The sequence below is a fragment of the Pollicipes pollicipes genome, unplaced genomic scaffold, assembly GCF_011947565.3.
Source record: "Pollicipes pollicipes isolate AB1234 unplaced genomic scaffold, Ppol_2.1 Scaffold_4740;HRSCAF=5597_pilon_pilon_pilon, whole genome shotgun sequence".
Classification (NCBI taxonomy): Eukaryota; Metazoa; Arthropoda; class Thecostraca; order Pollicipedomorpha; family Pollicipedidae; genus Pollicipes; species Pollicipes pollicipes.
Window position 1 is genome coordinate 14,046,454 of NW_023596545.1, and position 25,063 is coordinate 14,071,516.

At 57.4% G+C, this 25,063-nt stretch overlaps 1 protein-coding gene across 3 annotated transcripts in view; it reads left to right on the forward strand.

The window, feature by feature from the left end:
* Nucleotides 1–22,696, forward strand: part of LOC119098479 (PTB domain-containing engulfment adapter protein 1) — a 28,996-nt gene extending 6,300 nt beyond the window's left edge. For all 3 annotated transcript variants that reach the window (XM_037221400.1, XM_037221401.1, XM_037221402.1), the window contains 9 exons: nucleotides 3,368–3,585; nucleotides 9,648–9,721; nucleotides 13,125–13,295; nucleotides 13,531–13,668; nucleotides 17,590–17,811; nucleotides 20,272–20,447; nucleotides 20,850–20,974; nucleotides 21,333–21,538; nucleotides 21,859–22,696. In XM_037221400.1, the coding sequence (XP_037077295.1) occupies nucleotides 3,522–3,585; nucleotides 9,648–9,721; nucleotides 13,125–13,295; nucleotides 13,531–13,668; nucleotides 17,590–17,811; nucleotides 20,272–20,447; nucleotides 20,850–20,974; nucleotides 21,333–21,538; nucleotides 21,859–21,933 (1,251 nt within the window). In that variant the 5' untranslated portion in view covers nucleotides 3,368–3,521 and the 3' untranslated portion in view covers nucleotides 21,934–22,696. The remainder of the gene's footprint in view (nucleotides 1–3,367; nucleotides 3,586–9,647; nucleotides 9,722–13,124; nucleotides 13,296–13,530; nucleotides 13,669–17,589; nucleotides 17,812–20,271; nucleotides 20,448–20,849; nucleotides 20,975–21,332; nucleotides 21,539–21,858) is intronic.
* The last annotated feature ends 2,367 nt before the right edge of the window (nucleotides 22,697–25,063 follow it).

Below are 25,063 nucleotides of genomic sequence, written 5' to 3' on the forward strand. Positions count from 1 at the left end.
TGTTTGCTCGCAATTCTGACAATATGATCTGTCCTTCGCCTGTTAGCACGGATGGTGACCGGTGACATACTTCTATAACGAGATCGACTTAAAAACGCGCGCACCGACGTGGAAGGCCGTCTGTAATAAGTTTACGTTTGCAGATGCACACACATACACACACACATGCATACACGCACACATCTTTCAAAACTTGCATGCGCATTCATATTTGCTTACACGTCTTCATATACGCATACATCCACACGCGTGCATGGATACATATTTTCGGTAGTTCGGTTTGCGAGCACTTTGAATGCAGCGGTCGTTTTGCAGCCAATACGAAAAGACACTCATTCATGCCTACTGACATGCTTGCCCCCGTTGTTCTGAACGGACATGTTACGTCATTTTGTTTATTATGAACCGTTGTGAAATCTTGATCAGCTCCTCCCTCGATGGAGTATGTCTAGAGGGTTCCATCACTACTCATTCCTTTCTTCGTCCTTCCTCTGACTCACGTTCGGTTACTATCATTGTGTGTCTGTTTTCCCTGCATGCACGCATTAAACAAGTTCTCTCGGTCCGCCGCTCGTTTTTCGGCGTCTTTTCTCATCTTTTTGCTAGTCAGGTGAGTACCCGGGCTTCCCCAGTCGCCGGTCGGCATGCGCCGAGCAGCGGCCTGACCGGTCGGACTGCGACGCGGAGATGGGCGCGCCATTTCCCCGAACGTCTTGGCCGCGTCCGGCGGGGGCGGCGAGCGGACAGGTTCCTGTGGCGCGCTGCTGAGCCGCCTCAGCAGCCCCGGCGCCGAGCCGGACCTCCTCTGCTGAAACGCCGTTGGAAGCCGCGGCCTGTCCAGAGCCAGCTCACAGCCTTCGATACTCCGCCGGTTTTCAGCATTCCCGCCAGCGGCGATCCAAGCCTCACGGCCTCTGCAGCTGGACAGCCCAGTCCGCCGCTGGCTGGCTGCTGTCCTCGGCTAGCCGCCGAGCCTCGGCGCCGGCCGGGTCACGCTGGCGTCTCGCTGGCTGGCTGCTGTCCCCGGCTAGCCGCCGAGCCTCGGCGCCGGCCTGGTCACGCTGGCGTCTCGCTGGCTGGCTCGCTGCGACCGACCGCTGCACGGCCGGCAGCGCGCCGCCGCTGGACCACTTCTGGAACGCGCCCTATATCGGCCTGGCCGGCGCACGGCGGCGGCGGCGGCGGCGGCGGTGGCTCGGTTGCCGAGCGCTTTTGTGCGCCGAACCCGCGGCGGCCGCGCGAGCTGCGCCGAACCCGCGGCGGCCACGCGAGCTGCGCAGAACCCGCGACGGCCACGCGAGCTGCGCCGAACCCGCGGCGGCCGGGCCGAGGCCGGCAGGCCCGACAGCTCTGTAGACAATGACATAGCGTCTTATCCACATAGTCATTCTACCAGGGTCAGTAGATGAATCCTTAGACAGCCTGCTAAGTTTTTGTCTATTTTTTATCTTCAGCGTCTAATGCTGCGAGCCGAGCTGTTGCAGTGACGTCACTGAAGCCTAGCCCTGGCCGAGGAGCGTGACACGCAGTCGTCGGCGTGGCGGCCATTGTTATGTTCCGGCCAGGTTTGACCTTGGCGTCACCTGGTGAGGCGCCGGCTCGCTCCGGCGGGGATGCCGCCCGCCCGCAGTGGCGCAGCGCTGCCTGGAGCGGATAAAAACCGCCTACCGCAGTCTGCAGAGCGCGGGCCGGCGGTTTTTACGTTCACAAATCCCACAGAACATTGACCCGCTAACAGCTGGGTGTGTTTCTCCCTTCCTGACCTAGGTTCCCCTGTTCGTCCGGCCCGCAGCCTAGTGCAGAGGTGGCAGTGGGATCATGCTTCCCGCGGACACCTTTTGTTGACTGACCTCTCGACTAGTCGTGACGGGAACGCTGGCATATCGAGGCCAAGTTACTGCAATGTCTGAAATGCCATATTTAGATACTTCCTCGCTATTATAGACATTCTATGGAAGCTTGCTTCGTTTTCATTTCAATTGATTAGCCCATCGCATACTGTTGGGTGAGTAATGCGCGCAATATATCATACATCAGGTTGACTCCGGTCGTGCTACCACTCAAGCAACGAACGGAATGCCGCTCGAGGAAAGGACATAGATACGACATAGCAACGAGGAATGTAACATCAAGGCTCTGAAGTGACTTGTATACACATGCCCCGCGTACTAATGAATCTTTTAAGGAAGTTTTTCACTTCTAAGATCCCATGTGGCACTCCTCACATTCTTGCCAGGCGATTTACTGCGTGTCCAAGAGGCTCTTACCAGAGATGCTTTGGAGTCGACTTTTGAATATGTCAAGCCTGGTGTGAAATTCTGAAGCAGGTTTTACAATATTTTACTGTGTTTTGAACATAACTGTGGCATTTCCTTTCTGTTTTCCGTTGTATGTCAAGAGAGAAGAATCGTTCGCGGCTTATTTTGCTGTCTGTCTACAGGTTGGGGGTATCGTTCTACTGAAAGCACCACGGTATATATATATATATATATATATATATATATATATATATTCATGTATCCATATGTCCAGTGCATCACAAACTCCAATGCAAGTCTTTCGGCTCAATCATCACTCGTAGGTTCGCATGTCATTCCATGTCGTTGAGTGTTGTCAGCCAAATAAATTCGTTCTCTTTATGTTCGCCACCAAAAGAGCTGCGGTCAGTCGGACTATTAAGAACGACACGGGTGTATGAGCTTAGACATGAACCGCCTCCTCCTCTCACACCCCATCTCAAAACACCGCCAACAAACGTGAACAGGAGACGCAGCTGGGCCAGATTTCAGCCCCGCTGTGCACTGGTGACATCGCGTAGCGGCGCGGGGGCGGGGGGGGGGGGGCTGTGACCCGGGCGGCCGCCTCTGTTGAGGAGGGGAGGGGGCACCAGATGACACCACGCTGGTGCCGGCCGGCGCTTGGTACTGTTTACACACAGTCACGGCGTGGATGTTCCCAAGCGTCTCTGTTTGACCTTGTGGAAGGAGCATACAGATGAGACCGTTACAAAGGTCAGGCCTGACTTACGTGATCTTCTTGAAAACGCCACCGCTCATCAGTGGGAGTATGAAGCGGATGTTGAACCGAAGTCTCCGTGTTGAATATTCTAGTACCCTCAAGCCTAATTTCCAACAAGTTCCTCACGGCTTGGCCTGTCTTGGCAGCCCATCCTGCTAGGGTGGTTGGTGGGTCGTCGGTTCTTACGTATTGCTGTCCATAAAAGCTCAACGCAGTTATGTTGCATGGGCCAGCAGCATTTTTATACAAGCTTTATGCACGACGTTGTATACTTTGGCGGCCTTGCCGACGCCGCTGACGAGCACCCGAACACCGGTGTGTTTGACGGCATCCCGTCTGCTCATTCCAGGTGGCCACGTCAGAGAATGTGAAGCGGTGTTCGCCGCCGCCAGCTCACCACCGTCTCAGCCGTGACCTGAAGAGAAAAGAGAGACAGAGAGTGAGGGAGAGAGAGAGGGGAAGAGAGTGGGTTAGAGCGCCTCCGGCCACCACCAACCGCCACCATGAGGAACTCGGCCATCTTGCGATGGACGCAAAACAACAAACTGCTACAGCGCAACAACCAGAGTGAGTGTCGCCCGGAGCGTTCTCCGGTCGCCCGGAGCGTTCTCCGGGGCCCGGCCCATCCCGTGTCCGATGCCACCCCGCCCTAGTCACGAGTCAGCAAGGACAGCTGGGCTCCCGGTCCCGGCGCCACCGCCCCAGTCACTGGCTGACGAGGACAGCTGGGCTCCCGGTCCCAGCCCATCCCGTGTCCGATGCCACCCCGCCCTAGTCACGAACTAGCAAGGACAGCTGGGCTCCCGGGCCCGGGTCCGGGCCGCGTCGCGTCGCGTGTGCAGCCTTGAGCAACTTCCCCTGACCCAAAACAAAGGCGCCAAGGTTGCGGACGGCCCGCACTGAAGGACGCATGCCCTTGTAACACTGGAGGGCCAACTGCACTGCGGGATAGAGAGCCGTTGTGGGCTGCCGCAGGATTTGGTGCGGGTAGTTTGTGGCGAAGGGGTACGTGACCATTCAGGAAGGTCATCGCACATCGTTCCTCGCTAGACTCTAGTAAGGTTGACAGTCGGCTTGCGGGGTAAGCATGCAACCATTTAGGGACGCCACCTATCACCCGAGCTTACCTCGACTAGGATTACAGCCTTCAAACTGCGAGAGCGTATCCATTGCAGGAATATCGTTTCCCCACTTCAGATGTCTGTTAATTGTTCAGTCGCTGCGTTCTGGAATGCTTGCAATCCGTGTAAAATCGCCTTTGTCTTTGAGCATCTGCCCTCCCGTCTCCAGCCTTATATGTCTGGTTTGGCTATGTCTGTGGTTGCCCTGTGTCTATCCCCGGATGCCGTGATGCTCGTCTCTCCGGCTCCCATGTTGTGTGCCAAGGTCACGCAGGTCTCGTCTGACTCATCCAGTGCCCGTATAACTGGTCCACTTTCTGTATAGAACTACCCCCTGTTCTAGTGGCGGCACTTGGTTACATCGCAGCGACCACTTAACACGTCTTTGGGATTTTCTAAGCCACCGTGACGCAGCTGGAGCCAGACGCCCCACACATTCCACGATCCCGCTCAGATAGTGTCCCCGCTGAACTGGAGGGAGGCCAGCTCCGGCCGCTGCGCAGGGCTTCAGAGACCGCTCCGTCTCAGCAGCTGCTTTTGGTGTGGCGTTCTCGTCAGGGAGCAGAGCCGTCTAAATCCACAGCATCCCAACGCCGCCCGCCGAAGCCAGTTGTTCTCAGTCCTTGTCTGCACTCCAGCCTTTGACCAATCACTCCGCCACTGCCCCTCGTGGCGAGCAGGTGTCCATTGTCACCGCGGACTGTTGACAATGTGTCGCCGTCCGTTAGGCTGGCGTGTAAAATGTGTCCCAGCCTAAAATGTTCACTCTCCACGCATTGAGTTGTTTTTGTGTTGCCCCCATTGGACGCGCTCCAGGTGGGTGGGGCTCGATCCGTGCCTGGCCCATGAGGCTCACTATGGGCGTGGGGCTCGATTCGTGCCCGGGCCCATGAGGCTCGCTTCGCGTGCCCGCCGTGGCCGTGGGCGGGCCTTGCTCGGTGCTGGCAGCCGGCCACAGGGCGATCCTCTGGCGCCAGCTCGCCGGAGCGGTGCCGGCCGGTGGTCACGTTCACCTGGCCAATCCTGCGCCGCTGGCCGGGCGGCCGCCGCGGCACGGCTGACGCCACTGGCGGATCGCGACTGGTGCATCTCGGGCCGTGTGCCGTGGCGCGGGGATGGCTGCTTCCTAGAGCTACCGTCATGCTCGGCACCGTTTTGCACTCCGCTTTACCGGTCTCGTTTTAACACCGTGCTGCGGCCTGAGAGCATGGCACAGAGAAAGGGAGAGAGGGAGAGGGAGAGAGAGAAAGACGAGAGAGGTTCCTAGACAGCCTTGACTCGCGGTGAAAGAACAGCGTCCCTGTTCTGGAGAATGTTAGTCCAGACGAACGTGGTACTTTTTCATGGTCATGTCTATCGTCAACAAAGCCACTCATTATGCTGTTGGTTCTGGTATCATCACTCATGCGTCTCACAGTTTTTAGCTTAATTTTAGCGTTCTTTCAAGGGACATGCGCTCACTCACTCAGCATCGTGTTAATTATGGCCGTTTTCCTTTTACGAGGGGCCACCAGCTTGAGGTGGGTACCTTCGCTGCGCTTCCGCGACGAGATTAACGGCTGATACCAGTAGAAGGGAATTCGTTGTGCCTCGGGCGATGGTGTGAAGACCAGGGTCGTTGTGCGCCAGACGGGTGTAAAGGCCAGGGTAGTTGGGCGCCAGACGGTATAAAGGACAGAGTAGTTGTGCACCGCCGGGTTTATATACCAGAGTCAGAACCACCTCCTCGTCTCGTCAGTGCCGGCTGAAGGTAGCTTCGAAGACATCATCAGGCCTGCCGCTGACGGCCGTGGGCGGTGGACATCCGATTATCATTCCGCCGTCGGTCAGTATGCTCGGGACTCCTCTCGACGGTCGCTCGCGCTCGTACCCCTCGACGGAGGACGAGCGCGGGCTGACGCTCCGAGCGGTGTCTCTCGGCAGGCGTCGGCTCAGGCGAGCGCCTCTACTGGTGGCTCCCTCGAGCGCGCGACAGCTGCGGAACGGGGCCGGCCGCGTAACGCCGGGGCCGAACGTCACGGCCGCCGCGCGCGCACATGTGTACCGGTCGCCGCGGCCGGCTTGTCACCTGATTATGGCCGGGGGCGACAGGCGCCGGCTGAGCGCGCCGCGCCGCCCGAGGCCCGTCTGTCCGGCACCGCTCTGTACCGGCCGACAACGGGCCGTGGTGGTTAGTTGCCGACCGACAGCGGACCACGATTGTCAGCTACCTGTAGACAACGGGTCGGTCTGAACCTGCCGACAATGGGCCATGGCGGTCAGTCACCGACCGACAGTGGGCTGGTTTGGAGGGGCGGACTGCCGGCCGGGGTGGTCAGTTACCGACACAGAGTCCGTACGGAGTGGTCGGGCTGGGAGCACACTCTATTGTGGGACATGTGACATGTGGACATGTGTGTGAACATGTGGACATATTGTGAGGTCGCTACGGTGTACTACACTGCCACCAGGCCACTGAAAGCCACCGAACGCCAACGAACGCTAACGAAAGCCACCGAACACCACCGAACGCCACCGAACGCCACCGAACGCTAACGAACGCTAACGAACGCTTCCGAACGCTACCGAACGCCACCGAACGCTTCCCAACGCCACCGAACGCTACCGAACGCCACCGAATGCTAACGACCGTCACCGAACGCCATCGGCGAGCTGGCGCCGTGTGTGCTGCAGGGAGCTGGGTATGTCGTCACGTTTGGAATTAAATGGATCACACTCTTTGAAGTGGAATGCATGTCAAGCGTCAAGCTCGCTCCGTTACGGATATCGCAATGTCGCGCCGTATGGAGGTGCTGTACTGCTTCCACGGTCGATCGTGTTTCAAGAATTACTCTGACGTCTTGGTTGAGCCTCCATCTTACGACTTCGTCGAGGAGAGCAGTGGGCAGAGGGTGCCAAGAGCCTTTTGACGCGAGGACGCTCTGGTCGGTTGCCAGTGCACTCGTGTTTGAGGCAAGACTGCAGAAATCAAGTGAATTAATTCAACCGGTTGATTGCACTGCGTCCGTGACGTCTTTGCAACCGATAGATCTAGGTGTACACCACTTGCTCGCAAACACTTCCTGTGTTTAGTCCGGCGGTAGCCAAGCAACAATGCCCAGTGATCAGTATCCGTTGCCGAAAAGCTACGTCGCTGCGCTAGCGGTACCACACAGTGCCAAAGGTATCGGCTTAGCTGGCACCTTGTCCCAACTTATCTATGACCATGTCCAAACGGCAACTGTGGACTATCGTGAGACAATCTCTGCCGAAGGCCAGTCGGCGGTAGCCACGCACAGGGTGCGGCGCCAGGGCCGTCCGCCGGCGCCCGGCCAGAGACCCGGCTGACGCTGGAGTCCCGGCTGACGCTGGAGTCCCGACTGATGCTGGAGTCCCGACTGATGCTGGAGTCCCGACTGATGCTGGAGTCCCGACTGATGCTTGAGTCCCGACTGATGCTGGAGTCCCGACTGATGCTGGAATCCTGACTGACTCTGGAATCCCGGCTGATACTGGAGATCCACCAGACGCTGGAGTCCCGGCTGATGCTGGGGTCCCGGCTGACGTTGGAGTCCGGCTGATGCTGGAGTATCCGGTTGATACTGAAGTCCGGAGCCCCGGCTGAAGCTGGAGTCCAGGATGTCCCGGCCGTCCGCCGGCTCCTGCAAGCCTCGCGTCCCCATCCACGCCCAGCCCTGACTCGCTTCCTTGTCCTGATCCTGGTCTTGGTCCTAGTCCTGGTCCCTGCACCTGGCACTGTCTTCATCTGCTACCGTTGCTCAAGGCATGAGACGGGAGAGATTTGACGAGGCTGGTAAAATGCAAGCTATGCTGGGTTTTGAAACATCCCCAGCACACAAATGAAGGTAAATATCGGTGGTCATCAGAGGGACGCCTTTCAAGTGTTTGGCCACGATTCTTTCTCTAGCGCACATCCTCCCGTGCGAAGGCCACTGCTGAAAACAGGAACAGCTCCTCACTTAAATATGCAGGGGCCAGGAGTACATCATAGCCAGGGTACCTTTTTGTTCCACTGCGGTAGTTTTGTGTGTACGCGCGCGTTTGTGCGTAAAAGTAAAACATTGCCTTAAACAAGTGGGTCGCGCCAACACTGAGCGCGTATTCGGGGCTGCCCAGTGGTCTAAATATGCTGCCCGCCGTGACTGATCAGGAGGCCCAAAACAGGAGGTCATGAACCCGGTGCGAAGCCGTTGTTCAGAGACCTCCTTCTTCGGACGGCCAGAACGTAAATGTACCGTCAATGTACCTTCAACTATAGGTCAGAGAAATACGATCCTGTATCCGGAGCACGACGGTTGTAGTGGATACATGTGGTCTTGCATGTGTCATGACCCCAAGTGCCCAACTTTCATGGAGCTGTGATGACGTCACGGCCGGCGAGACGTTCCAGAGCGTGGGTTGATCCCCGCCACGTTAGAGAGCGTGGGTTTCCCTTGGACGGGAAGTAGTCTGGCGACCGGGCGGGTCCCGACCTCTGACTTCATGCGGCGTCAGCGTCGCCAGAGCGGCCGCGCCGTCACGCCGCGCCGGCCTGTCACGCCTCACGCGCCCGCCAGGCGTCACACCCGGCAGCGCCGCGCCCGGCACGGCGTGACCCGCGGCCGCACGGAGCCAACGGCGGCTCCAGAGGTCAGCCAGGACATCTTCTCAGCTGATTCCAAACGCCAAAAACAGCTTCGCTGACCGGGAAAGAACAGTCTATGTTTCGGAATGTGGATTTTGTTTTCAGAACTTCTCACCAGGGCCTTCAGGGTCTTCTGGGTTTTCAGGGTCGCTGACGTTGAAAAATCTTAGCAGGAACTGATTGCGCACACGCACACCTTTGCGTCATACGCATGCTGTCATAGTACACTGGCTACTGGCCTTTCTATTCTTGCATTATCGTAAAGCGAGCCACCGATGGCCGTGTAGACAAAAGGATATTTATAAAGCTTTTGAAGATAGCTTACTAAACCCGCTCCATGAACCCGATTTTCGCAGCGCCGATAGGTGGGATGGACCTACTGGCTGTCGAGCTAGGTGCGAACCGGACCGCAGGCCAGGCTGGTGCTCGCCAACTGGGGAGGTCTGGCATAACCGGGAACACTTAGGATGGATTAGTAATACTAATCCAATACCTTTCGATTCAATGGTTGCAGCTTCATGCATTTTCAGAGACAGAGACACAATTTTTGCACAGTTATCCTTGCAAATTATTTGATTAGGCGGGTTTCCATGCAGCACCGTAGTCCCGGACTGGACCTAAATCGCTGCATGACCTGTGCCCCACACCCTCCATCCCCCTACATCCCCCTGCATCCCCCGCATCCCCCTACCACGCGCCCGCGGCCGGTGCCTGGTGCCCCGCATACACCGCCGCTGAGCCCGGATGGAGCCATCTCCGGCAGTCTCCCGCCATCTCCGGCCATCTCCGGCCATCTCCGGCAGTCTCCCGCCATCTCCAGCCATCTCCGGCCGTCTCCCGCCGCCGGTGTCAGCCCCTCTAACACCGGCCATTCTCTCTTGCAGACGGCAACACCAAACCGCCATGGATTCACCCGGCAGACGCCATGAAAACGGGTCATATCGCCTACCTGGTCAAGGTGAGCCACCGGGGTAATGTGATGGTTTGGGTGTCTGAGAGCTCCAAGTGCTGATGACGTGACGCCCGATGTGTTGTGGACCATAGATATAAAAGAACCGTAGCGTGTGTCGTAAACAACCTGGTAAAAGGCGATGCATACGAAAACGCCTACAAAAGCAAGGGGAACACGCAGCTCTACCCGAACATTTACATAAGCCGCTATAAGTGTATAGGGATTGAGCTCCGCAAGCGCGAGTCCTGCGCCAACAGGCCGCTGGAGGCCGGACACGCTGGGCCACAGTCCTGCGCCAACAGGCCGCTGGAGGCCGGACGCGCTGGGCCACAGTCCTGCGCCAACAGGCCGCTGGAGGCCGGACACGCTGGGCCACAGTCCTGCGCCAACAGGCCGCTGGAGGCCGGACGCGCTGGGCCACAGTCCTGCGCCAACAGGCCGCTGGAGGCCGGACACGCTGGGCCACAGCAACCGTCTCTGGCTAGTGTGCAACAGACTACATAATGTAACTTGCGGCTTGAGAAAATGTCGCCGGAGACGGCGGGATGGTTACTCAGAGCGCTATCCAGCCAAGTGCTGGCGGACGATGGCGGACGATGGCGGACGATGCGGCGGCGTCGTGTCGCCGCTGCGCAGCTGACCCCAGAGGCAAACGGCGGCCACGTCACGCGCACCGTCCGCAGCCCTGCCACCCCTGTATTACTGGGGACGGATGTATTTTTTTATGGCGCTCGCTCCATGCAACACCATGGTGCTATGTTGAATTTTGGTGCTGTTGGCCGGGCATTCGTGCTGTTGGCACCGGCCAATCGTCTTCCGCATCGCGCCCCTGTTTTGGCTGTTGGGCGAGCCCATGCCGATTTGCTCCTTGCGGTTGACTCTGTGTGGTATGGTATGACAATAATAGCCATGAGTTATGCGTTAGCTAGTCCTCACAGTTTCAAGCTTGTTTTGCGAGTTTAGGCAAATAACGTACTTCCTGGTGGGAAAGGGCGTTCATATTTATTCGTAAAGGAGTACAGGACCTGTCAGATGAGTTTCCCAATTACATTTGTCCTGGAATGAGTGGAAAGTAACTGTTTCTATAGGCAGTTTTTAAACACCAGAAAGCTCGAACAACAGCTGAGATGTTGCCACTCTGTAATCTACCTTACAAAGCGTTAAAAAGAAGTAGTGGTGTCAAAGGCGGGACTGTCACTGAAGCATAAACAGAGGACTCGTGTCAGAACGAAATACGTGAAACTGTGAATCAGATATGGATGCGGCGACTTTGGACATATTTGGTTCAGAACAAATCTTCTGTGTGCGCAGTCACTCAACCAAGAGCAAACTATCGCACGTACACTCCTGTATATTTATATTTAGCTCATAGAGTAGCTCTGGCTACACGCGGTCTTATTGGGATATATAAGGATACCGTGATATCAATATTGTATTCATTTGCTGTTACTCCAATACATTTGACATAAAATGAACAATTTGGTGTCGGTCCCTGCCAATGCTCTTATTCTTTCCTGAGATTCCTTCAACAGCGACCCCTGCGGGCTTTACTGTGATGCGTGTAAGGCTGCTCGCTGATGAGGCCGCGTATTTCATCGGTGGGATACACGCGGCCCCATCCCCCCGCTGGAGGAAATTGAAAGGCTTGATCTCTCAGGTCGTACACCATTTTACAGCGTCATTAGAAGTGTGGTGCATGGCGTGCCAGACCGCTCAGTGGGTCACAGACCTCTCAGTGGCGTCACATGCCGTACAGCGACGCAGTTAAAGAGCGGTATCAAAACTGTGACCCTGGAAGTATCGTGACGGTCTCATTCGGGTGAAATACACGAGTGACAGTGTGCAGTAAAGGCGAATGCACCATTCAGCAAGATAAACATTTCCTGGAACGCAGCGAGGTTCACGCCCCCACTGAGTGAGATAAACACAAAGAAATCTACAAAGACCCTTCTTTGTTGCACACATTCGTGCTTTGTCCCCTACCTGAAACAGTCTGGTATTGACACCATCCGTCTGAACAGTCTGCTATTGACACCATCCGTCTGAACAGTCTGCTGTTGACACCATCCGTCTGAACAGAGCTGTCGGTCAGCGAGGCCGGGTGTCTGCAGGCGTCGAGCGTCGGCAGTGGGGAGGGAACTTGAGACCCAGGCCTGACCGCGTGCGTGACGCGTGAGAGGACGCGCGGCCAGCGCTGCCCGCATGGCGCGCGCGCTAGTGCGTGCCGCTGCCTTTCACCGCGACCGCGTGCCGCGCGCCCGTCCAGGGCCTCCGAGCGGCGACGTAACCGGCGCAGATGTCCGGCAGGGCCTGTTGCGCCACCGGCGCGCGCGCGTGGCGCGTTGTTTGGGTTCGTGCCTGGCGCCGTCGGCCGCGGCCGGACGGGTTGAACCCGGCGGCCCGGGGGCGTCCTGGCGGTGACGTGGCGGCGCGGTCTGTTTGGGTCGGTGGACGTCGGTGCCTCGGACTCAAGCCGTGACCCGTACTCGGAAGTCGGCGCCCGGGAGGCCCACGCTGATCCCGGATGCTGGAATGTCGGGCGATACCCGTACAGGGTCTCGTTGGGAGAGGGAGGGGGAGGGGTCCCTGCTGGTCATCAGGAGTGGCTAAAACGGACGCTCAGACATGGAGCCGACGTCGGCGAAGGTTCCGGCTGGGTGACGAGGATTGCCGAATCAATTGGCGCTGGTGCTAGCAGACTCCGCATCAGTGTGCCTTCGGTACATGCCGAAGTCTCGCAACCATCAGTCTCAAGACAAAAATGAAACGGGTTACGCAAGAGGCGAAACTGGAGGAGGGCGAGAAGCGAAACACTCCATTTGACCCTTGCACCACGGCCAACGCTTGGAGAGCCGGCACGCCTCGGGCCGTATGTTGACTGTCGCAGCACTAGGCCATGCTCGGTTCTCGCCAGCCCGTCACAGCATCGGCGTACGAGCTGATGCCCCCCCCCCCCGCACCTGTCTATGGACCGGGGCCGACCGTCGCCCCCCCCCCCCCCAACCTCGTCCCATGCGTGCCGTGTCGGGCGACAGTTTTTCGGGTGAACTTTCACTGTCGGCCGGCCCCGTACCGTGATGCAGGAGAGCTGGGCATCACCGCGGTGACGTCATCACCACGCAGCACCTGGCCAGCCATTGGACGGAGACGGGTACCTCCGACTCTGCCCAGCGGGCTGAGGGGACGCAGATGTGTAAAGGAGTGGGTCAATATTCCTTCCGCTCCTGTTCTTCGTGATTTACTCGTTTTTCCATCGTTGAGGCACTCTGTATGGCAGATAACGTTCACAATGTTTCACGCTATCAAATGTTATCGGCTTTATCACCCGTGGCTTCTGCGGCGACGCGTAACGCTGGTTTCTCCGCAATTGCTCCGTCTCGTCATGGTCATGTTCACGCGCCTGTTTCAGTTTCTTGGGAGGACGGAAGTGGACCAGCCGAAGGGCATAGAGGTGGTCAAGGAAGGGATCCGCAAGCTGCAGTTTGGGCAGGAGATCAAGAAGTCAGAGTGTTCGAAGCTTCCCAAGCGAGAGCTCACGATATCCATCAATGGTGTTGCAATACAGGAGCCCAAGTCGAAGGTGAGTGGCGACAAATTTAGCTGCACATTTTAGGGCTTTGCATGGGAAAATCATGTCATCACATTCAAAGTTTCCAACACCACCAACTGTGTGATGGTGTGACACTCAAAACTACCCGTTTCATTCTTATCTTACGTTACGATTTCAACGTCTGGAAAGCATTCGCTTTACGCGTTGGACTCTGGTCGGGCTTTGATGGTAGAACCCCAGACATCACAATCATGTCACGTTGCAGGAGATCCTGTATCAATATCCACTGCACAGGATATCATATTGCGCTGATGACAAGGGTGAGAAGAAGTTCTTCAGCTTCATCGCCAAGGAAGCCGATAAGGAAGTGCACTCCTGCTTCGTCTTTGTCAGCGATAAATTGGTGAGACTGTGTGGAATATTTTGTGCGGTTCGTGGGTTCTAGACTACAGCGGATATCGTGAGCATTTGCAGCTGATCCTGGGAATGTGACAACTAGCATGCATCGGATTTGAGCCTGGACTCTGCCAACTGGCAAGAGGTTATGATTAGGCCGAGTGCATTTTCTTTCAGGTGGTCCATATTTGCATGAACTTATGGTCCTGCCACTGGTCGTCTTTTGAACACTTCGTCCTTGTACCACGGCGATCCGCAGGGACATCGGCATCGCGTTTGCGGGCTGCTGGATTTTGGCCCGCGGCGTTTTCCACTTGTCGGTTGTTAGCGCGTAACGACATATCGAGTCGATACCACGTGGTGTGCGGATTATGATGTCTTGGACTGGTTTAAGTGCCCCGCTGAATGGTCTACGCGCCTCCGGAAAAGGCGAGATTTGCGCGACCTCACAGTGTCCACTTTCCGCTGAAGAATGCATGTAACCAGCGGCGCCCAAACAGAGCTCAGATTCGATTCGGTGCGATCGGAAGGGCCGACGTCGGGCCGGGCCGGCAGTGTGAGCAGTCAAGGCGAGGCGGCAGTCGGCCACGTCCGGTCCACGTGTCCTCCCTCCTGCCGGCCTACGCAGCGGCGCCCTGTCCTCCAAGGTCAGCTGGCGCCACAGGAATTCCGCGGCACGCGCGCGCCCACCGGCAGCTCCGCCGCGCGGCTGTGAAAGTGCGTCGTAATGGTGTCTGTTGCGTGCAGCGGTGGGCGCTGTAATATTAGCCGCGCTCTCGGAGCAGCGCCGGCAGCGCGACGCCAACGGCGCAGCCAGCAAAACAACAGGGTCAAAAGGGGAACCAGAAGACACAAGTTGGGTACCAACGCCAGTACCAGTAGATCATCACAAGCACCAGCTGTCCAACACCAACACCGGCGGGCCAGCACCAGCGAGCCAGCATAAGCGGGACTTAGACTGGTGATGACGAACCTGGAGAGGTTAGGAAGCGGTTGAAAAGAGGTCACGGGGTGATGAAAGGAGGGAAAGTCAGATTACCTGGACAACACTCTAGAGAGCAGCGCAAGAGGCGGTACACAGAAGTTCCAAATGTTGTCCGAGAAAGGTGGTTTTTTACGCATCAAGTCTCCGGAGGATGATGCGGTCGTTGTGCAGCCAGGGCTGACTGCAGAGTTACCTCAGGCGCCGATCGCCGGAGGAAGAGTGGCAGCAGCGGTCTGTGTTCAGAGGTCGGACGGACAGCAGCGGGCTGTTCTCAGAGGTCGACCGGACAGCAGCGGTCTGTGTTCAGAGGTCGACCGGACAGCAGCGGGCTGTGCTCAGAGCTCGACCGGACAGCAGCGGTCTGTGTTCAGAGCTCGGCCGAACAGCATCGGTCCGTGTTCAGAGCTCGGCCGAACAGCGGCGGTCCGTGTTCAGGGCGCGGCCGGACGGCGGCGGTCCGTGTTCAGAGCTCGGCCGAACATCAGCGGTCCGTGTTCAGAGCTCGGCCGAACAGCGGCGGTCCGTGTTCAGAGCTCGGCCGGACAGCAGCGGTCTGTGTTCAGAACTCAGCCGAACAGCGGCGGTCCGTGTTCAGAGCTCGGCCGAACGTCAGCGGTCCGTGTTCAGAGCTCGTCCGGACAGCGGCGGTCCGTGTTCAGAGCTCGGCCGAACATCAGCGGTCCATGTTCAGAACTCAGCCGAACAGCGGCGGTCCGTGTTCAGAGCTCGGCCGAGCAGCGGCGGTCCGTGTTCAGAGCGCGGCCGGACAACATGCCGCTGGACACGGTCGCCAACGGCCAGCGCCAGGTTTTCCGGCCGTGGTGAAAGGCTGCCGCCCCAGCCTCGCGACACGCCCAGCCAGGCCGGCCGCGGCGCCCCACAACGAGCGACGCCCGGCCGGCCGGTGACGCCTTTGTGGGACTGCTGTGGCTCTGCAGCGCACCGGACCTACTCTGGGAGCGGCCTGGGGCCGGACGAACTGTGGGCAGTCCCCGACCGAGTGTCACCACCGAGCTGCAGTTAGGCCGAGCAGCAGCTGCGGGGCCGGCAACGGGAAAATGTGGGTGGGGTTCGGCTGGCCTCGGCAGCCATGGCGCGTGACTGACTGTTCACGACGTCACCGGAAGATGGCCATCGGACTCGGAGACCGGGACACCCGGCCTTGACTGGAACTGAGCGCCAGTCTCCCGACGCGCCGATCGCTCGGGCCCGACTCGGGCGACTCTGACCTGCCTCACGCGGTGGACGATCACGGTCAATGGTTGACACGTGCCGATGGCCGCCACGTGTCCGAGCGTCCGGTCGTTCATGTTGGTATCGCCTGCTCCAGTGACAGACACGCGTGTTGACCTGTCCGTCCAGCGGTCTGTCGGCATGTGGCCAGAGGTCAAGACTCGCGTCGTCCACAGACGCGGAGACTGTACCCAATGGTCAAATGTTGAACGCTGCCGTTTCGGGCGGTACGTCACGTAACGCGCCTGGATTTACGCATCGTAAAGGGGAGCAACGACAGACCTTTGACGCTGCATTGTTCTCGGCCTGTTGGGCAGAGAACAACAGATAGTTGCTACTTCTCGGCCAGTTAGCTATGGGCTTCATATGGGGTCCTGTATGGGGTCATGGAGTCATACGTTTTATGGGGTCGTACGATGGCTCATTTGTTCGCAAACATCCATCTGCACGCCTTCGGTTGACGCATTCACACCATGACTGGGCGCCAAGGTCACGCGGTTCTTGGTCGGCTGTTCCTCGGCAGGTCGTGCAAAAATTCCCCGCGATCACATATCTGTCTTCGTCAGATACGCCAGTGTATCTGCCTTTTTGCGTTCGGCGGCTTTTGAGCGGCGTACCTGGCAAAAACCTACGGCTGATTTCGTGACCAGTGAATATGCCCGCCTGGAGAGGTTGGTATTTGCATACGGCTAATAGGTGCGCGCCGACTCTCCGGCGCCGCGCACTGCGCACGGGCCGGCGCGCAGATCAGGATCTGAAAGTCGGCAGTGTCGGCGTGCGGTACCGCGGCGAAATCGGCGTCAAAAACGGTCCAGCGTTTTGAGTTGTTTCAGTTTTGTCACAGGCCTGCCACACACGGACCGAGAGTTGTTTCAGTTCTGTCACAGGCCCGCCACGCACGGACCGGAGAGTTGTTTCAGTTCTGTCACAGGCCCGCCACACACGGACCGGAGAGTTGTCTTAGTCCTGCCACGGGCTACAGCCGAGCAGTCGGCTGAGTCGTGTTTCATCGCCGTTTAGTTTACACTGCAGTAGCCTCGCATCTCTGTGTATGTGGTCCCACTGCTGGCTGACACTGAAACGGCCGTCACACGCATGCGGACGTCCTCTGGTTGGATTCAGTCCCCTTCATTGTTCGGCTGGGTGCCCCCTCCCCACCCCCTCTCCATTCCACGGTCACGTGGGAGGGCGAATGGTGAAGTGGACAAATGAGCGTTGCAGTGGTACACCACATCTCTTTAGATATGGTGATGTTATCGCCCTGCGGACAGAACACAAGTATTGTTTGTCACGCGGGCGTCGAATGGGGTGAACATCGGCCCCACAACGTCCGCGTTTGTTACGTTTGTTTTTCCGGCCGGCTGTTTCACAATGCACGCTGTCGGCCGGGTAGCCATATTGCAACTGGCTGACTTGCAGATTTCCTTGCTGACCGGACGTTGCGGGGGCAGCCAGCCTGAGCTGCGGCAGACGCGCGGCAAGTCAGCCTCGCTGGCCTCGTGCACGAAACGGCCACGAGCATGGATGTGATGGTTAGCACATGTGCCCCGTCGTTTGCTTGTTAATTATGTCATACGCAACGCGATCTGACCTGACTCCCAGCCGATGGACGCGGTTTGAAGCCGTATCTCGAGAATCCCATGGTACGCGGACCCCGGGGCGTGGCCACCGGCCGCCGGTCTGACCTCTGTGATGTCCGCGTGCCCTCAGGCGGAGGAGATCACGTTGACCATCGGGCAGGCGTTCGACCTGGCCTACCGCCAGTTCCTGGACACATCCGGCCGCGACCTGGAGAACAAGAAGCAGATGATGATCCTGCAGAAGCGGCTGGCGCTGGTGCAGTCCGAGGCTGACGAGCTGCGACGGCGACTGAAGGCCGTGGCCGAGCTGGCCGGACCCGCCGCCGTCCAGGAGTACTGCAGAAAGAACTTGGTCAGTGGTGGCCACGGGACTGCGGAGAGACCGGCCGCGGCTCTGTGGGGGGGGGGGGGGGGGACGATAGACGGGCCAGTAGGGCTACAAGCTGCTTGCACCTGTTGAAGGACAACCCTGCGGGCTTCCTTGGACTGCAGTTTCTCTTTTGGAAAGGATAAAAATTGGAAAAAATCATTATGGCCAGAATATCTTTGTTTCTTGATGATTGCGGGAGCCGCCCATGCTAAGGTGGTGTTTTGTCCTGGGGGGAGGGGGAGGGGGAATGGGAGAGGAGGGCAGTCCATGCTACCAGGCGTACATGCATCAACAAAGGAAAATCCAGCAGTGATTGCAATAATCAGTGTTGTTTCTTGTGAGAAAAGTGTTGAGAAAAAAGAAAAGAGTTGGAAACCTGCTTTGCGGGTCAAGTAATTGAGGAAACTTTACCGCCTAATACTTCGAATCCAACCTGAAATGAAATGCTAGCACCAGAAACAGGCGTGCTTCCACCACGCCAAGCGTTTTAGATGAAGATACGGGTGAAATGTTCGGGCAAAGGAAAAGTTGTGATGTAGATACGATGTAGAACGCCACGTAGATCGTAGACGGCGAGAGGAAAGGGCTGAACCGGCTGGTGGGACCTGCGGGAGGGATGTGCCGACTCAGGAATGGTGGAACCGGCGGGAGGATGGGCCGACGCAGGGCTGGTTGGACCGGCGAGAAAGATGGGCCGACGCAGGGCTGGAGGGACCTGCGGGAAGGATGGGCCGACGCAGGGCTGATGGGACTGGCGGGAGGATGGACCGACTCGGGGCTGGAGGAACCGGCGGGAAGAATGGGTCTACTCAGGACTGGAGGGACCGGCGGGAGGGTGGGCCGACTCGGGGCTGGTGGGACCGGCGGCAGGGACAGGCCGACGCAGGGCTGGAGGGACCGGCGGAAGGATGGGCCGACGCAGGGCTGGTGGGACCGGCGGGAGGATGGGCCAACGCAGGGCTGGAGGTATGGAGGAATGCCAGCGGAACGTATGCCAGCTGTCCGAGCCTGACGCTGTCGCTGTCCGAGGGCTGGGTTGGACGCCTGTAGAGTGGAATCTTGATAGATGTGTTGGTGCTGGAACATTAGTTTTCTATGGGCTCAGTTCTCGCCACTAGTCTTTTTGTCACCTCAGTGTCTATGGAAGGTCACGTCCCCGACCGTTGGTTTCTGCCTCTTCAGTGCATTCCGTCCGGCCGTTCCGTTTCTTGAACGCCCTTCGCCACAACCAGTGCCCGTGGTGGTCTCCTCCTCAGACCCGTCTACCGCTAATCCCCTATAGCCTTCCTAGCGCCTGCCAGCGGCCACCAATCTCCTCCTGACGTCACGCGCGCAGCCGCAGAGCGGCTCACGATGCCCGCACGTGATCGCCGCCGTCACGTCACAGCTGCCAGCGGCAGGCGGCGCTGGGCGCGATGTAAACAGACCTTGGCCGCGGCAAGACGCGGCTGGGGCGGGAGGTGGCGGTGGAACCGGTTGGATTAAGAGAGTGGCAGGAGGCGGCCGCCGGTGTCTGTGCCGAGATCAGCGCACTGGCTGCTGACTGCGCCGCCCGGCAGGGGTCTCACGGCCGGACCGACCTGCAGCTGAGGGAGGGGCAGAGGAAAACTGGCCGCTTGCGGGCAGGAAAAATGGTCTGGCTCTGCAAATGCAGGTCTGGCGTCCGGTCTTTGAGAGTTAAGATGTCAAAAACTGTAGAAAACTTGGGCCGGCTTGGTGAGGTGAAGCAGTAATGAAGACAAATGAGGTGCAGCCCAGAGGGGATGACCACTAACCCTTCGTCCAGTCCATCTGTCCCCGCATCGCTTGATGCCAATCCCTGCACGAGCGTGACATCTTCCTGGTGCAATGTTTCGTCAGGTTTCAGCCTTGCACCGAACTTCCCACAACTCTGCGCAGAGAGGGCATTAACTTGACATATTAAGACAAGGGGATCGGGTGCTCCCGGACTCCAGCGCTGGTCTTGACATGGGAGGAAGAGCGCCCCGAATCAGCCATGGCGAAGAGTTGTAACTTAAAATATGCAGCTCGCCCAGTCTTGATCTGCGGTAGTTAAGCTCTCAGTCCATGCATCCTCGGTGCACCACAATATCCATATGTCGTCGGGAACGTCCGGACAGCCAACATCGAAGTGCGGATGTGCAGTGGGAAGCATTAACAAAAACAATTAAACACAACGCCATGCGTTCTCGAACACGCGCGTGTGATGCAACGTGCACCCACATTGTTGAATACAAGAATCACCTGCTGCTATCGTTCTTAGAAGATGCATTCTACCGACACCCACGCATGAACAGCTCTGGAAGTTTGGTATAGTGCTGTTGTTTTGCGGTGGTCTTGGTCAGTCGGCTCAGCTGCGGTCCGCCCCGTGTTTTGTTCTAGGTCTCGGCACGCCAGGCATGGTTGGGCCTGAGGAAAGTTGACAGTCCTCGGCCTTCCCAGATCCTGAGCCTGCTGGACGTCTCGCCGCCTACCGCGACGCAGAACGGCGACCACAAGTCGCTGACCAACGGCACAGACAGCAGCAGCAGCAGCAGCAGCGGCAACAGCAGCGGCAGCGGCTCCCCAGCCCCGCCGCCAGTGCCGCCCAGGAACACCGAGACCACCGACCTGATCGGGTGAGATCCGGCAGCCGACCATGTGGGCTCAGCTGGGAAAAGACGATCCCGGCGCGTGACGTGGTATGGTCAGTAACAGTACCAGGGTTCCGAGCCTCCCAGTGACATCAAACCTTCCAGTGACCTTTCGAGCCTGCCTGTGACCTTCCCAGTCTTCCGGGTCTTCCAGCGACCTTCCGAGCCTTCCGAGCCTTTCAGTAACCTTCCAAACCTACCCGGGGCCCCCTTCTCTTCCGAGCTTTTCACTGACCTTCTGGGTCTTCCAAGCCTTTTTCTGACCTTTCGAGCCTTCCAGTGACCTTCCCGGCATTTCAGTTCCCTTCCGAGTTTTTTACGACTTTTGAGCCTTTCGAGCCTTGTAGTGACCTTCCGAGCCTGACCCCAGGCTTCGTTTCCTTTCAGGGACTTTGACGACAATGACAACGCCCCAGCGGTGGGTACCAAGCTGGAGGGTCTACTATTTGAGGACCTGGTGGAGCCGACCAACGGAGGACAAAACGGCCACTCGCCGCCGCCGCCTGCTATCTGTGAGTTCCAGAATACCCGGCACCTACCACGCGGCACGCCGGTGGTAACGGAGACACATCGCGACTACGGTGCTCTTGATGCCAACGCCTCGGTTAACGTTCGTCACTGAGTTAGTACGGTTTAGAGCTTGTGATTTACTAGTTACCTGTGTGCTTGTGCGATAGTATGCGCCGCGCATTGTTGTTTTATCCGAACCGTCGTTTTGCGATTTAGCCAGTTGATGTTTCGTGACAGCGTACCCAGAGCTTGAAACTGAAGCCATGCCAGTGGAGTGAGCTCAGCAGTGGTAGCTGGGCTGAGCCGCATGGGAGCCCAGCCAGACCGAATGCTCGCTGCCACGGTACTATTACGTTTCAGCGCCGCCGCCGCGGCCCACGCCGGCGTCGGAGACCAAGGACTTGTTCGGGGCGGAGCCGTTCTCGCCGCCGGCTCCGACCGGTCCGCCGCCGCCGCTGCCGCCGCCCGTCCGGGACGACCCGTTCGGCATGGGCAGCTTCCAGGGCTCGCCGGGTGAAATCGAGAACGCCATCGGCATCCTGGACAAGCGGATCAGCGAGATGGAGGTGAGGGAGCAGCTAGGCACCGGGGAGGCATGACCATGGCTGGCGTGGGGGAGAGCTTGGCTCGGGTGAGGGACGAACGTGACTCAGGGGAGGGCTGAGCGGGGTGCAAGTGAGGGACGAGCTGGGCCTGGGTGTTTAGCAGCATTAACTTGAAGGGAGTAACGTCAGTCAGTTCGCATATCATTGTACGAAACGGAAGGGTGAAACGCATAAATCATTTGCATGTTTCGAAGGTGTCGTGGTTCGTATGGCACCGCGACAGGCCATATGCTTTTTATATATTTTTATATATTTATATATTTTATATTTTTTCGTTTCAGGCTGGCTTCAGCCGGGGGCTGGCCATCGGCAACGACGACTTCTCACTGGACGACCTGGACCCGCTGAAGAACTGACCGCACCCTGCACGGCGTCCGGCGACCCGAAGCGATACCTGGCGACCGGGCGTGACACCTGGCGCCGGGGCCGGCGCGTGCCGAGCTGGACCGCGGCAGCGGGCTTCACTGGAGGTCGGCCTGCTCCGGTCCGTGCCGGTAGTGGAGTGCAGTGACGAACGCTGCCACTGGCGGTGAACGCGCCTGCGGCGCGGCTGAGCAGTCGGCTGCCAGGCGGTGGCTGCGCCGTGAGATGCGGCCGCCGGGCTCCGGATAGCCGCCCGCCGCTGAGACGCTCCCGCACTGCGAGCTGGGGAGGAGACGCAGCGGATGCGGGCCAACTGGGATGCATGCGGCACGAGCGCGACTCTCGCGATCTGGGAGCCCAGATAGCAGCACTGAGCGGTTCTGCGGTAGACAGAGAACCTTGCCTCGTCTGCGCTCCTCACCGGAAGAAGGACGCTGTCCGTTCCCGACCGCGTGTGTCGGCCGGTCCTCCAGCACGGGAGTGTCGGCGGCTCCTGCTGTCGCGTGCAGGCTCACTGAATGAAACACTGTAGTTTTAAACTGCATATCGTTGTGGATGGGCCCGGCACTTGGGGCGTGGCGAGAGTGGGCGGTTACGAGAAATGTACATACGGGGGTGCGGCGCGATATGCTTTATGTCGGTCGCTCGTGGTCGTAATGGGCGAAACGAGAGCGTGAGTTGCGTTAAAATACTGTGAACCGCACCTGCGAACAATATAACACTATCAGCGCGTGGGGGGGGGGGGGGGAGCGCGAACGAAAGATTGCGTCTTTTTACGCAAGGTGATACAGAGCGAGTGTTGGGCACATGTACGTACGAAATACATGATAACTTCGCTGTCGTCTTGAAGAAGTTCGCCTGAATCAAGAGCGTCCATTGATAAGTCAGTGCCGTCAGGTTGCAGTTGGGCACGCCGTTGCCGTGCAGAGATCGGCCGTTGACGAAGCGGAAGCGTTTGTTTAAGGAGTTAATTTTCCGCTCGGGTCATCCGTCTCTGCAGTGGTTAGCAAACCTGGGGGAGTTCCACATGGATTTGAGCACCATCCTGGTTGCCTTCATGCGGTCACTGACACACGCGGTGGACGACCGGACCCCAAGTAGACAGTGTCCACGCTGACGGGTCCTGTCCTGTCCGCTCGGACACAACTGCGACCCGGCGCGGGCAGAGCTCACGTGTGGGGGATATGTCGTGCACCGAGTACGAAGTCTCACCCAGCGATGGCGGACGGGGTTTGTCCTGCCCGTGCGCAGCTGCCACGAGGCCGCAGCTCTGCACCGGTACGACCTGATGTTTTCACCCAGCAGAATACTGAAGCGTGTAGCGGAAGTACACATGTTTCCGTTGAACTCGTCGAACATGGACAGCGGCAGCGGCCATTGGACGCTCCAGATATCGGCAATGAGTGAATGTGGCGTGTTGTGTTGGGTTTTGGTGCGCTTTCAAGAATTACGATATTTATCAGCGCATGCACCAGCGTCTGTCTAAAAAGGCCTGACATCAACTAAGGCTCGAATCACAGAAAACTCCTATGTCACCAAAACGTTACCGGTCGATTGCAACTTTTAGCATCATCAGAAAATTACCGACCGATAACAGCTTAAAAGCATTAAAATACGGAAAGCGTAAGAATTAAAATTCGTCGAAAAATGCTGACTTCTTAAGGTCACCTACAGGGTCAAATTTGGGTCTAAAGGGCAAGAGGCTCTAAATCTAAAAAAACACCAGCGGATTTTAAACTTACAGGCACCATAATTTTCGCCGCAGAAAAAAACTAGCATCCTTCAAAAAGTCATGACCTCTCCAGCTTAACCTTATAGGTAGAACAAAAGCCCAAATGACCAGGACTCCCTATCGCTTAAAAAAATTATCGGTAAATTTCAACTTTTCAAGTACCAAAATATTCACCAGCCCATGAAGTAGCGCCCGCCAATATGCCCTGAGCCATCAGGGTCAGGACGCTAGTTCATGCGCCGGTGAATGTTCTCATGTTTGAAAAGGTTAAATCGACTTGTAATTTTTGATAATTTGTGTCCTTTAGGTATGAATTTGATCTTGAAAAGTTACCTCGAGAGATCACAAGTTTTTTCTCGGACGTTTGATCCTTTTGTGGTGAATATTATGACGCCTCAAAGTTTGAAATCAGCGGGTACTGTTGTGTTGATATGACATTTGCCGTCGTTTGACCTGTATTTGTACCTTGGAGGTCACATGAAACTGCAAAATAAACGTCATTTTCGGTTTCATGGGGTTACAATCGACCATATGATGTTCTTTTAGGGAAATCGGCACTCGCCGCTGAATAAATCAGAGTAAAGAGCCAACTTCAAGACGTGACTTCGAACACATTGTCTCTGCAGAGATTTCATGGATTATCACTCCTGAGATGGCGAAAGACATATGTGTGGTGCTACATCGGCGAATGTGGCTGGCGAAGGATCAATGTGATAGGTACTTAGCGCTAACTATACCTAAGTAATTGATACTTGCGGCGACGGGCGACCTCAGGATGCTTGTTTAAGCGATAAGACCTTGTATAGGGAGGTTACGTAGGGGCCGTGGTGATCCTGAGGTCATTTTTCTGGATAATCTCGAGGGTGGGTGCTTTTTTGGAGAGACGTCATAAAAGCGCATTATGTTCCAAGACTGGGCGGATCAGGGTATTGCATAGGCGAAGCAGAGGTCACCAGTATGCACCCCACCCAGTGATTATGTTTGACTGAGACGAATGCGTCAATGGCGAATGTCGTTAAAGGGAGGATTAAATTGGAGGCGGCGGCCAGGAGGCACGCCGAGGCATATACATTCTGGGGCTACGGATCTCAGGGATTATTTCGCCACTATCATTTAAAGAAGCTACAGCCTACAAGATCTGAGTGGCGCCGATGGTGGAAAAATAGTACTGCAGCTGATCGGTGGGGGATGTCGTCATACTCCGCTGACTGCAACACGCTTTGATGCGCTTGATGCACGTTTTAATCACGGCCGCACAATCGGCGCCAGGGTGCGAGTACCATATCACCAGATCATCGGCGTGCAACAAACTTTTGATACTGAAAGCTAGTTTACGAATATGTTCAAATGCATCACTGATCGCTGCAAGACAAAATGTTGGTATTATCACG